This window comes from Monodelphis domestica, chromosome 1, assembly GCF_027887165.1.
Source record: "Monodelphis domestica isolate mMonDom1 chromosome 1, mMonDom1.pri, whole genome shotgun sequence".
NCBI classification, from domain to species: Eukaryota; Metazoa; Chordata; class Mammalia; order Didelphimorphia; family Didelphidae; genus Monodelphis; species Monodelphis domestica.
This window is the reverse complement of record NC_077227.1, coordinates 34,541,885-34,556,226: the sequence shown is the minus strand read 5'-3', so window position 1 is coordinate 34,556,226 and position 14,342 is coordinate 34,541,885. Positions and strand designations below refer to the sequence as shown.

The 14,342-nt window shown below is 36.3% G+C and overlaps 1 protein-coding gene across 13 annotated transcripts in view; it reads right to left on the bottom strand.

The window, feature by feature from the left end:
• Positions 1–14,342, bottom strand: part of SCAPER (S-phase cyclin A associated protein in the ER) — a 406,197-nt gene that overhangs the window by 259,703 nt on the left and 132,152 nt on the right. For all 13 annotated transcript variants that reach the window (XM_007477981.3, XM_007477982.3, XM_056796839.1 and 10 more), the window contains 3 exons: positions 5,580–5,661; positions 4,605–4,757; positions 3,937–4,044 (listed from right to left, as the gene is read on the bottom strand). In XM_007477981.3, the coding sequence (XP_007478043.2) occupies positions 3,937–4,044; positions 4,605–4,757; positions 5,580–5,661 (343 nt within the window). The remainder of the gene's footprint in view (positions 1–3,936; positions 4,045–4,604; positions 4,758–5,579; positions 5,662–14,342) is intronic.

The window sequence follows — 14,342 nt, the reverse complement described above, 5'->3', positions numbered from 1 at the left end:
GTTTCACTCACAGGACAGAGAGATTCTCTAGATCACTTCCCACTGAAATGACAGGATCATAGATCTAGAGCTAGGATGAACCTTGGAGTTCATCCACTCCAATCCCCTCATATTATAGAGAAGGAAACCGAGGCCCCCTGGGCATAGGGAGCAGAGGCAGGAAGCAGCCCAGAGTGAGCTCTGCTCCACAGCTCCAAGCTGCCTTCTTCCTCCATGCCAGTTTAGAAGGCTACATGCTTCATGAAGCCTGACTTCATAAAATAAAGATGCTTTTTTCTCCATATTTCTGAAAATCCTTTGTCTAAGACTTCAGAGTCTACTTACTTTCATATTTTTTTCATGTACATGTCATATATCCCCCCATCAGATTGATATTTTCTTCAATCAAACATCAAAGTAATTACAGGAATTTAAGGAAAATAAATGCAGCCAAAAATGAAACAGGATTGAATATACACATGCACATTATGCCCCATCACATTCTCACACATTCCAACAGAGGTCTGAAGGATTAAAAAAAACTGTTGATCTATGGCCTTTATTGATTGATTGATTGATTTTATATATATATACACAAATATATATATATTGATTGATTGATTTATTAATTATTGGTTTATTGATTGGTGATCAGTATGCCTAGATCTAATTTCACTCCCCAATAAAAGAAAAAATAAATGTAATAAAAAAATTTTAAGTCCTGAAATAATGTACCCCTCCAAAAAAATCATATGATACAGCATTCTTAGGTTAAAAGAAATTGACAGATTAAAACTAACTATGTTTTCTGTAAGTAAAACTGTGGACAAATATAGAAGCTATATCTTAAACAGAATGGTAATATTTTAAATTCATTTTGAAGACTGAATCTCATAATTAATTGATCTATTCACAATACTATCATAAAATGAAAGATTTATGGTAAATGACTTTAGTTTTGTTCATCTTGTGTGATTTATATTGATAAGGAAACAAGCTTTTCCCCAGTGTTTGCAAAATAGGGCAACACAAAGGTCTAATTCTTTAACTATACTGACAGTGATTTACAAAGGCAGAGAAACAAGGGCTACCTTAAAAGTCAAAAGTGAATGAGGATGAAGAAAGGCACAGAATAAAAGGAACTCTCCATTTTTTCTCAAACTGTCATCAACACCCCAGGAGTCATGACCCTTTCCCTTCCACCACAATGCCAAGCATCACCAACAAAGAGGTCAGCAAACAAATCATTTCTGTAAACACACTGTTCTATTTATGTTATTTCTATTTAAACATTACATTTGCTCTTCTTTAGTTACTTAATTAGCTAATTTACTTACTGATCAAAATGATTTGGGGAGATTTTACAGTTACATTAGATTTAAAATATCTTATTAAGCATAATACTACTTTAAAATTTGAGCTTCCTCTTGAGACTTAAGAGCATTTCTCATAATTCTGTAGAAGTCACTATGAATTACTCTAGTTCTTGCTCCATATTTAAGTATATGAAACATTTTAAAATTACATAAAACATGTAAAACAGAACATATGCAAATCTGAATATGTAGTTTATTTATATAAATATATATATATATTGTATATAGTATAATCATGTATTTGTTATACACATTTTCCCCCCAAAGGTATTAAAATTAATTTTCAAAATGGGTTAGACAATTTTATTTTCCATATCTTAGTAAACTTACTATTTTCTGAATCATATATAGATAAAAACATGACATAGAAGAGAGTATGTGGTATATACATAAAGTGAACCATTCAAAATTTTTTCCAGGCAGCAACTTCTCCCCTTTTTATAGTATAAAAACAAAATACCAGTTTATATTGTAATTCTACCATTTTTCTACTTTTCCCATTGGGTCTATGATAACAATTAAGTTAAAATGGACAAATGCCAGTCCTTTCTGTAATTTCTCAAGAATCCTAGAAAAATTCCCATGTCAATTTCCAATAATAAACAAAACAAAACAAAACAAAACAAAACAAAAAAGCTTTCTTCCCAGGCAGCTCCCGATTATGCTTAACAAGCTTAAAACAAAAGGTGTCAAAGATCAAGAGTTAGTTATCTGAGATGCCAAGTGCACAAGGTCAAAGGTGTAATTTTATTAGGTCAGAGGTGGTGTAAATAAAATCTTATATGTCAAAGAAGAAGGGTCACAGACAAGGTATATATGATATAAAGACATCACAGATGACAAGTAATAACTTTAAGTAGTATAAGTATGTTCCCTATAGATACCTTCATTGATTAAAAATGAAACTTTGCAATGAGTGGCTATAAAATTGCCTTACTAGAAACATAATTCACTCATATGCCATTTTGGAAACTTCTTTTTAAGCCTATTCCATTTTCTAAGGCAAGAGACTAAAATTAAGAATTAGCTGTACAAATTCTATGAGAATAATTTAAAAGTATCATTTGAGTATAAATGTGATCTTTAGACTTGTTTCCATTTCACATAAGAATGAATTCCTTTCCAATTAAAACAGAATATGAAATAAAGATAATCCATAAGATTTTACCCTTATGTACCCATTCTCTAAATCCACAAAGTTGACTTCAGATTATAAAATAGAAGTATTCTTTGAAAATTCTGGTTACATCAAATTTGTAAACATGTTTTATGCTAGATGTGTGTGAGAGCACTTGTACCTAGGAAACACTATAGAAAATACTTTTAAAAAGTGAACAATATTTTTGTGCTACAAATAATCATGCCCTGATTTATTTATATAGCAAGTCTACAGTTTTCTGAAGGAGGCAAGAATATATATATATATATATATAACTTCTGGCCTTTGTACAAGCCTATATTTTTAAATCAGTGGTAACAATAGCAAATTTGGATAGTCATTTAAGATTTGCAGAGTGTTGACATCATATCTCATTTTGTCCTCACAATAACTCTGAGATATAGGTGTGATTATTAAGCCCAATTTATGGACAAGGAAAATGAGGCTGAGAGGATGTGGAATGGCTTGCCCACAGTCCCAAAGCAACTATGCATTAAAGGTAGGATTTGAACTCAGGTCTTCTTGATTCCAAGTCCAGGGCTCTAATCCACTTAGTATACTATCTAGCTAAGACACTATCAAAGAAAAGTGGAGAATGAAAACAAATATATGGGTAATTGAAGGAAAAATAAACAAAAAATATACTTTATCTTAAAATGCTAAAGTGATTTGAGAAAAATAAAACATTTGACCTTGTATGTCTTCCTACTGACTTTAATTTGCCATTTCCAAATTCCTAGAGTATCCCAGGTTTAAAATGAGATGATTCAGAAACCCAAGTGACCACTTTAGAGTACTGTGTGCAGACTTTCTTTCCCCTTTTGTGAATCATGTGCAGCTCTTGCCTCTTTCAAAAATCACTCATGAGTTCCCAAACAGTTCTTATTTTTCACAGAAGCAACAACTCTCTATGCCTTGAAAAGAGTTAAAGGAAACAAGGAAAATCAGTCTGAAACCAGGTGCTGCCCTGAAATAGGTGGATGCTTTTTCTCTTTCAGTAAAACACTGGAAGGATTCCACACCCTGAGGTCACTGTGAGGGAGGTCAGTGTTGGGTGACCAGGAAGGCATGCCGGAGGTCACAGGGGGCCACAAGTCCAATGCTACTTTGGCTCCCAGGAAGGGACTCTTTGTAATCCATCCAGTCACCTCCTCTGTCTAGATTCAGAAATTAGCTTTTATGTTCTAAGTACCATTAAGAGGGTTCTTTCTTAGTTTAGAATATTCAAGGAGCATTTTTCCTAGGCCAAGATGCTTTCCTGTGCATCACGGATGACTCCTGACCTCTGGATTTTTATTAATTCTTTATGTGACAGTCTTCATAGCACAGACACAAACGTATGTGTTTTTCTACAGACTTCTAGAAGGCTAAACAGATCCCAGAAATACATTAAGCTATAGAAATTGCTTCTGTAAAACTCACCACTTCTTCATCGGAGAGTTCTCGTCCTTGGATGCTGCTGTTTTCTCTCACAGCCTGCTGGTGCTTTTTTCCTTTAATATGGCTAAACAGATGTACCTCTGAAGAAATCTAAAAGTATAAGATATTAAAAATCCTCAAAAATACTAATGATTAAACACACACTTATACTATCAGATGATTGCCAGTAAAGCCAGTCTGTATACAGTGCAATGAAATAGTCCATTCAGGGACAAGTGCCATCCCCAGATCACTTCAAATCACTGCCCCGCAGTCTTCTCTTCTCCGGGCACTACAGAGAATTATTCATAGAAAACCAGCGTTTGGGTCAGAAGAGGCTCCACACAGGGCCCTGGGTGACCCCCACGGTGGGGAATACGGCTGGCCTACTGGACTCTTCCCTCTGTCCACCTCCGAGACATACAGTCATGGAGCTGGTCCGCCTACTCTGCAGCAGACATCAAGGTGTCCCAGCACCCCTCCTGGAGGTCTTGCTGCTTACACAGCTGCACCTGAAGGCCAGGACGAAGCCCTTGGCCTCAGAACTAGGGGCAGAGAGCAGCAGGTGCTGCTGGGTACGGCCAGGGCTGACTCAGTAAGGAGCAGAAGTATATGGTGTCGTGGCACGAAGCACAACTGCCCAGCCCGCCCGCCAGGTGCCCGGGGCCTACCAGGATGGCGCAGAGCGAGCACTGCTTCTTCCGCTCATATGGTGTCAGTTTGGGGGCGTAATCGGTGCTGGCGTGTCGGCCGCTGCTCAGCTCGGCCGCTTTTTCCTTCCTCTGTTCAATCTGCTCCATGTGCCGTCGGACGCTTTCATCATGCTACAATAGAGCAAGCAATACATGAAGTGGCCCCAGACAGCATGCGGAAGAGCAGCAGCAGTGTGAACGCCTCCCACAAGGGAGGGAAGAACGCGTTGCAGCTATTTGCGGAGGAATGCTTCCTGACACATTTCTACACCCAGAAATACATGCTTTTGTTGTCTCTCAGTGTGACACTAAATGCCACCTCTAGGATTCTACTCCCACATCAGTAAGCCTCTAGACCAGCTATGACAAGCTACACTCAACTTCATAAAGCTCTTCCAGGCTCATCTTGGTATTTTCAAAAAGAAGCAGTGACCTAATTAAAACCAGGAAGAACACTAGACTTTCAGTCAAAAGACTTAAGGGTTCAAGTTCCAGGTCTGCTACTTACTTGTGAATAACTGTGGGCAAACCTCGGAATACCAGACTTCTTATGTGACAGATGGGAATGATATCCCATAAACTATTCCTTGGGACAAAGGTTTGTTGTAAGGAAAGAACTTCATGAACCATAAATGTGAGCTGCTGTTATTAAATCATATCTGACTGCCTCACAAAGGGCAGGAAAGCACAGTGCTTCAAAGTTATAACTCAAGAACGATAACTTTTTTCCTTACTGAAATTTATCCCTGAATATAATTTAGTTTTTATAATGGACATGCCCAAATTGGATAAGCCTACTTTCATACAGAAACTAGGACTGACAACTTTTTATTTCTATGAGTGAAATTAGAAAATCTTAATGCAGAAGCTTAGGCTACAAGCCCAAAGGGACAAGAGAAAGGTTTTCAAATTCTGCAGAACTATTCTTGACTCCTCAAAGACAAAGAATTCTACCTTTAGTTGAATCTTTTTCTGTAACTCTTCCATAGCTTCTTGTTGAGCTGCTGTGAGTGCTGCTAGTCTCTCTTCTCGATCTCTGGTCAAATATAATAAAAGGTGAGAGTTGTGGATTAAGCTAAATTAATAAACAGTGGCATATTGTTGCACTCTAAGAAACAAAGGAAGATTTATAGAAACTGATGCAAAGTGAACCATGAAAACAATGATACAAATAAAATGACACAAAAATGTAGATACAAAGAAAAATTAAAACTGAACTTTTCATAATGACAAAGACCAAGTTTGGTTCTGAAGAAAAGTGATGAGAATAAACAACTTTCTCTTTGCAGAGAAATAGGATGGGGAGCTACAGGCAAAGAATGCTGCATACAGTGTCACACTCGCCTGATATGTTGACTAGTTTTACAGAATTGCTTTATTCCTACTCTTTTATTCTTTGATATAAGGTGTAGTTCCCTGGGTAAGAGAAAGGGGATACAAAGGGAGGATAGAATCTGAGGATATCAATTTTTTTTAAATAAATGAAGACCTAGAATATGTAACTGATAAAAAGCCAACCAAACTATATGCTCATGAATTGAAATATCTTAACAACAAAACAATTTAATCAAAACATGTCTATTGAGTCTCTATTTCAACAAGTGAAGATGAGAGAAAAGGGTACGTGTTTTTGGGGTCAGAGAGAATGAATAAAGGCAGAGATGAGAAAGTTCAAGATGAGAATGGGGGGAGTGAGTAGTCCAGTTTGGAAAGAACATACAGTCCATGAAGGGAAGGAATAGGAGGCTACACTGAGAAGGCATGTTAGAGCCAGACTGTAGAGGCTACCCAGGCATACTAGGATAAAGAGTTTACATTTTGTTAGGTAAGCAGTGAGTGTTTTCTAAAGACTTTTAGAGTGGAGAAATAACATTATTAGTGTGATAGATGAAGATTCCATGGCTAACAAGCAGCATGGAGAAGAGTGAGGCTGGAGGTAGGACACCAGTTAGGAGACTAGGAAAATTGTTTTGCAAGGAAGCTGAAGGAAAAGAGAGGAATTATCAAGGAGGTAGCATTGAAGGAAATGATGACTAAATAGATATTGGGAATGAGGTGGATGTAAAAAAAATACCCCTGTTGAGCCTGAATGATTCTTAAGGTGAGAGAAAGAAATAACCCAAAGAGGGAAGTAAGGAGGGACGGAGGAGGTTTTGGGGGGAAATTGGTAGTTCCATTTGGATATGCTGAGGATAGCTGAGGTTGTGGCAGCATAGCCAGATGAAAATATCCAGCAGAAACTTGAAAACCTGACTGAAGCTCCAGAAAGGAAAATAGATTTGGGAATCATCTGCATATAAGTAATAATTTGAACCATGGGAAAGAATCCAAATCAGCAAAGGAGAGCATACAGAGAAAAAAGAAGAGGGCCAAGGTGAGAGCTGTGTGTGTGTGGGGGGGGGGGGGTCACCAGTGTTTAAGAGATAGGAGGAAGATGAGGAATCAATAAAGAGAGAAAGGGCATCAGACATGCACTGCCCTAAAAGGAGCAAGAATTATTAAATGGGTAAAGGAGGTGTGAAGAAAGTATTTCAGAGTTTTCCTAAAGAACTCAACAAAACAGTGTAAAGAAATTCCTGATTCTCCAGTGACACCAATATGAAGCCTATATTCTTAAGAGACAGAATAGGAAAAAACTTGTATATATATATACACACAACAAGATTTACAGCAGTTCTTTTGATGGTAGCAACATAGAAACTGAAGAGGTCTCCATCATCGAGGGAATGGTGGAACAAACTGTGATATAGAAAAGTAATGGCCTATGGTATAATGGGCAACAAATGGGACAGTTTCAACAGCCTAGGAAGACTTGTATGAACTGATGCAGAATGAAGAACGATGAATTAGGTCAATGATTTACACAATAACATTGTAAGGAAGAATCTTTGAAAGCCTTAAGAACTTTCATTAATGCAATGACCAAACATGACTCCTAAGGCCCAATGATGAAGCATGCTCCATAGAGAGAGGTAATGGATTTGAAAGACAGAATGAGACATCATTTTTAGACCCTGATTCATCAAGGGGCTGTTTTGCTCGACCAAACACATCCGATATGAGGGTTTTCTTTTTCTTTTTACAATGGGAAAGGAGAGAGGAGTTAGACGTGCACTGCTTTCTATCTCACCTCACCCTACCCCCCAAAAAAAACAGAAAGAGAAAAAGAGAATCATTGAAGCATTTTTTTAGTGGAAAGAAGAATTAGAAGGAAATGCAGATGAGCAAAGTAGATCTCAAAATTATACAATGAATTAATGATATACTTAAAAAGAAAAGCAAACTATATAATTTGTAGTTTCAGGAACAATCAGGTCTACTAAGTATATCCATAAATGCTTGTTTGGGGGGGGGGCATTTGTTAAAAATAAAAAGAATGAAGAAAAGGCTGAAGAGGCTGGAGAGTTTGAGGTGGGGCAGTTGGCAGAAATTTCTCTTCCTACCTATCTCTCTCACCATCAACAATGGTGTCTTGCATCACAAGCTAATAGCACTGTCCAGGGGAGAAAAGGCTAAATTGTAGTGTCAAAAATTTGGACAGATAATGCAATTATACATGATATAAAACCCTCACTTCAAATTAGGCCCTTCCAACAGAGTCTAAGCACTACATGAGACCACCATTAGATTATGAAATCGTTTACAGTACAAACTACAAAATGTTGCATATGACATTCCCTGAGTCCTAAAAAACCCCCAAAAGCCAGAACTCTGCTTTATCCCAAACTGAGAAATACTTTAAGCCTAATGACCTTTAGAGTAATGCCCTTCCATCAAACCCATCTATAACCATGTATAAATTCTTGGCTCCTATAAGAGAAGTCCTTATTGCTTATACATAAGGGTTTGTTGCCATCAATGGCAATAGAAGCAGCAAATAATTACTGAACATGTCTGTGTGAAAGATGCTGTGCTAGAAAAAAATAGCTAAGAGTCACACAGCCAAGTTCATTGTATGTATTAAGTATATATATATATAATAAGTGTAAGCTCCTGAAGGCCAGGGGTTGTGTAGTTCATTCATTTGCGTGTATCACACAGAACCTAATGCAGTACTTTTGACATATCAGGATCTAAGCTAATATTGGCTAAATAAATGAAAAGCATTTTTATAAAAGAAATTGAAAAGGTAGGAACTAGGGCAGCTAGGTGGCTCAGTGGATTGAGAACCAGGTCTGAAGATGGGAGGTTCTGAGTTCAAATTTAGCCTCAGAACTTGTACAAGTCATTAACCTCCACTGCCTAGCCCTTACTGCTATTCTACCTTGGAACGAATACAGAATATTGATTCTAAAACAGATGGCAAGGAGAAAGAAAGAAAGGAGAGAGAAAGCGGGAGGGGGATGGGGAGGGAGACAAAGAGAAGGAAGGGGGGTGGGGTGGAGAGAGAGAGACAAAAAGACAGAGAGTGGGGAGTTGGGGGGGTGGATGGGGAGGGAGAGAGAGGGAGAGGAAGAAAGAGAGGGAGAGAGAAAGGAAGAGAGAGAGAGAGGGAGAGGGAGAGGGAAAGGGAGAGGGAGAGAGAGAGGGAGAGAGAGAGGGAGAGGGAAAGGGAGAAGGAGAGGGAGAAGGAGAGGGAGAGAGAGAGGGAGAGAGAGAGGGAGAGGGAAAGGGAGACAGAGAGGGAGAGGGAGAGGGAGAGAGAGAGGGAGAGAGAGAGGGAGAGAGAGAGGGAGAGGGAGAGAGAGAGGGAGAGAGAGAGGGAGAGGGAGAGAGAGAGGGAGAGGGAGAGGGAAAGGAAGAGAGAGGAAGAGAGAGGGAGAGGAAGAGAGAGGGAGAGGGAGAGGGAGAGGGAAGAGGGGAGAGGGAGAGGGAGAGGGAGAGGGAGAGAGAGAGGGAAAGGAAGAGAGAGAGAGAGAGGGAGAGGGAAAGGGAGAGGGGAGAGGTAGAGGGAGAGAGAGAGGGAGAGGGAGAGGGAAAGGGAAAGGGAGAGAGAGAGGGAGAGGGAGAGGGAGAGGGAGAGAGAGAGGGAGGTTAATCCAGGCATTGAACAAGTATGAATTCTACATCTGACTGGATTCTAAAAATGAAATTACATAAATACTAAAATACTAAAATTCAGAAAAAAAGTTCTGAAAAGAAACTCAACACAATTAGTCTTTTATATCACATTTGCTTCTCCAAATAACTTAGAAAAAAAAATGACTGATGAGAAATACCATATATCTCCCTTGAGGTGTCTAAGCAACACTTCCATGAGAGGATTCTGGAAAGATGTTAATCTGGCTTTAAGGAAAGTTTTGGCTCATTATGGAGCCAATGGGTAAACACAGTCTCCATATATAAAGACAGGACAGGGAGCATACAATAATATCACTGGAAAACACTCTCATTTCCTTTCTTTAAGGATAGTAGATTATGCTTCCTTTTAACAGAAAAAGAGAAAGGCTGGTATAGCTAAGTTTTTACCTCAAGGCTTTAACTGCATCATTTGTCTTCTCATAAAAATATGTAAAACAATTTCACAGAAATTGAAGGTCAGCATTTTCCCTGTTAACTCATCAGCTCATTCATAAATCATTCTTAAATGATGAGGTCTTTGAAATATCTACACAATGAGACCATGTAGATGATCCTAAATTCATAGAGTGTTTTTAGTTTTTCAAAGTTCATTTACATTTGTTAATTTGTTTTATTCTTACAACAAATCCTATGAATTAAGTCAAATAGATACTAAGAGTAATGTAGTAAGAGTTCATACATTGTGGATTTTAATTCTCTTGACTCTAATTTATCCAGAAATAGTATCCCAATGATTATATGGAAACAAGTTAATGTACCATGAGGGTACTGGGATTCTCAACAGGCACTATTATAAACACTATTTCTTTCATAAGAAAATGTAATCACCACCAGATGCACAATGATGGTAGACTATGGAAAAAAAAGGATAAACAAGCATTTCAAAAAGACTGCCCAAGATTTAAAATGTTTTATCAAAAGATTCAACTGTTACCCCAAAGCACATGTTGGAAAGATTTTTGGTGTACTTAAAACAAAGGTTCTTAAACTTTTTGAAGGTAATACACCCTTTTGGAAGTAGTGGGGGGAAGCCTATGGAGCCCTTCTAGAATCATGTTTGTGTCTACACATTTATGTTTGAAGGAAATGCTAAATTTCAGTTAAAGATTAGTGAAAACAAAGAGGTCATTTTCTTCCTACCTAAGTTCACAACCCCATACCAGTTAAGAAATCCTGATTTAAATGTTAAAAAATGTCCCTGCTTCCTTCTCATTAAGGATAGATTTTGATCAGTAATTAACTGGACATGGAAATATCACAAAAGGGAAACTATGAGACAACTGATGATGCCATTAGTTTAGTTTACTTTATTTTGGTCCAGCTTGGTGATTTCCCCCCCTTTTTTTGGTATATATGGAAATGCCAGTCTTGAAGATCAGCATTCATTTGTGACTTTTAGCCTTAGGGAATTATCTGGAAGCACTGTCACAGTGGGAAATTTTCCCATCATCTCTAAGTCCAGAGCAGAGGCAGTATAGGAAGTCAGGCCCTGTTATCTACTGCTTAATGAAGAGTGATGGTAACAGTGCTAGATTTGGAATGAGAAAGAGTTGGACTAAATCTACCTCAGATGCCTATTAGATGTGTGACTGGACAAGTTTAGTCTCTCTGAGCCTTGATTTCTTCCTTCATAAGTTGAAGATAATAAAATCTATCATATAGGGTTGTTATAAAGAAAAAATGAAATAATATAAAGTATACCTTTATATTTGTAGGGTAGCTTAGTATAGCAGTAAAATCTCTATGTTCACTTTGATAGTAGTAACATTTTCCCATATTGATAGGGCCTAGTCATGAGTACTAAACATGCCTCAATATATTTTAATTATTTTTTAAAGGAGTATCTTGTATGTTAATTTACATAGGCATTTGAGTATGCTTTGGTAGATGGACTACCACATGTTTAATGTATTTTATATGAATTTAAAATTTTACTTTCTATTAAAACCTCCTAGATTTTGTTATATAGAAATGCTGTTCTTTCTGTATATTTATTTTATAGGCTACAATATACCTGAAACTATTAAATCTTCCATTTCTTTCACAAATAGTGACAGTTTTGTTTCCTCTTTGTCTATCTTTGTGCCTTTAATTTCATTCTCCAATGCACACCAAATTCATTACTTTTTTTTTGTCCTATTCTGCTAATATATGTTTTTAGGTATATATTTTTCAGGAGTCTCATTCAGAAGGCACTGCAAATTTTTTAGGTCTTATTTATTCCAACACTTTGTTCCATACTGTACTTAACCCTCTTGTTTCGTTCTGTTATTTTTTCCAACTTTGGCAGGAGGGAAACATTAAGGTCTCTCCACACATGCATTTATTATTTATACTGGTTCATTGTCTATATTTTCAAAAGCAAAAAAGAATTTTATTGCTTTCTCTCTGCATATACAAATTTTTATTTTTGTTTTGTTTGATATCATGAGTATAACTCTGCTTTTTAGAATGTACTTGATATATAGTAAATTTTGTTTTCCTCTCTTATTTTCAATCTATGTAAGTCTTACTTTTAATATCTGCTTCTTATAAGATGGTGAGGATTGTTTTTGATAATTTTGACCACTCTATCTGCTTTCTAAATATTCTAATAATTAGGCTAATCTTTTCTTCCAATTGTAACTAGTAGCAATTTGGTTTTGAGAGAGAGAAAGTGAGAGTAAGAGAGAGAGAGAAAAAATGTGAGAGGAAAGAGGAGAGAGGGAGGGAGATAGAGAGAGCGAGCCTGTATGTATCTATTTTTCCCTTCCTGTTTTAAGTAAGCACAGAGACACTAGAATTAATTTTACTTATTCTACTTTGAGGCAATTCTACTAGCAATGACTATTTTTCCCATCTCAACTAGGACTCTCCTCCCAAAATTTGTCAACCACTTACTTGTTTGGGAAATTTATCTTTTCTTTCTTTTATTTAGGTAATTTTTCCAGTTTTTTCCCCCCATAGTCCCCTCTAAAAATCCTACTCAATAAACATTAGTAGCTCCCTCTTGCCAATGTAAAGTACTCTGCTGGGCATTTAAAGGCTTTCACAACCTAGTCCCTCGCCTAACTTTCCAGGCTTCTTACACTTGACTATGATGGCTTTGGCAAATTTGCTCCTTATACCTGATACTCATCTCTGGACTCCATGTATTTACCACCCTAGCTGCCTAACAATTGTGGAGTACCCCTTCACCTTAACTTCCCATTATGCTGACTTCCTTAAAAACATAGGTCAAATACCAAGTTCAGTTGGAAATATTTTCCATATTCCCACACTGTAAAATCTTTGCTTTGTAGACTAGACAGTTAGCAGTCATTATCTCAGACAAAGTAAAAATAAATCTAATTAAAAGAAATAATCAGGGAAAATAAAGTCTGCTAAAAGGCATATAGACAATGAAGTAATGCCAATACTTAACAAAGATGAAGCAAATGGAATACCATCCAAGTTCTGAGAGGAAAAGTTAAATGAGTTACAGGAAGAAATAGATAGCTAAAACTTTATTAGTAGAGAACCACAACTTTCTCCTCTCAGCTTAGATACATTTAATCATAAATTAAGAAAAAAGTTAAGAAATAAATAAGAGTTTTTGGAAAAGTAAGATGATAGACCTCTGGGGAAAAAATTAAATGGGAACAAAAAGGCATATACCTTTTTCTCAGCTGTACATAGCATCTTCACAAAAACTGACCAAGTTTTGGGGCATAAAAACATCACAAATTCAGAAAAGCAGAAATATTAAATGCATCTTTTCCAGATGATAATGCAAGAAAAAGGATATTTGGCAAAGGACTTTGGAAGAATAAATTTAAAACTAATTGGAAATAAAATGAGTAGGTTAAAGAATGAGTAAAAGAAACAATGTAACAATTTCATTAAAGATAATGAAAACAATGAGATTACAGATCAAAATTTGTGGGATGTCAAAGCAGTACTGAAGGAAAGATTTATATCTCTAAATGCTTATAAATATACATATAAATATAAATAAAAGAAAGGGTAGATTGGGCATTCCACTAAGAAGAAAAAACTTGAAAAAGAACATATTTTAAATCTTCAATTAAATATCAAAACTGAAAATCAAGAAATTAATAAAACAAAGCAAAAAAAAGTCAAGAGACTAATAAAATGAGGCTCTGGTTTTATTAAAAAAATAAAACAGGTGATCACTGCTTAATTTGATTTTTTTTAAAGAAGAAAACCTAATTACTAGCATGAAAAAGAAAAACTATAGTACTTACTGAAATTAAGCATTAGGAGATAGTTTGTCCAATTTTATGTAAAAAAAACTGACAATCTAATAAAATGGCAATAAATTGGCCAGATTGACAAAAGAGAAAATAGGTTTTTAAAATAATCTTATGTTACAAATACAAATTCAACAAACCATGAACAAGCTCCTTAAAAAAAAAAAACAACCCAGAACCATATGAATTTAAAAGTAACTACCATCAAATAATTAGAGAACAATCAATCCCAATAATGTAAAAAACCTTTTTTAAAAAAGGTAAAGAATAAGACCTACGAAATTCCTCTTACAACAAAAATATGGTTTTGATGAATAAACCAGGGAGAGCAAAAACAGAAAGGAAACTACACAACAATTTCCCTGATGAATAGTGAAAATATTTTTTAATAAAATACCAGTAAGGAGATTACAGCAATATATATTGCAAAGATTACGCGAAATGACCAAGTGAGATTTATACC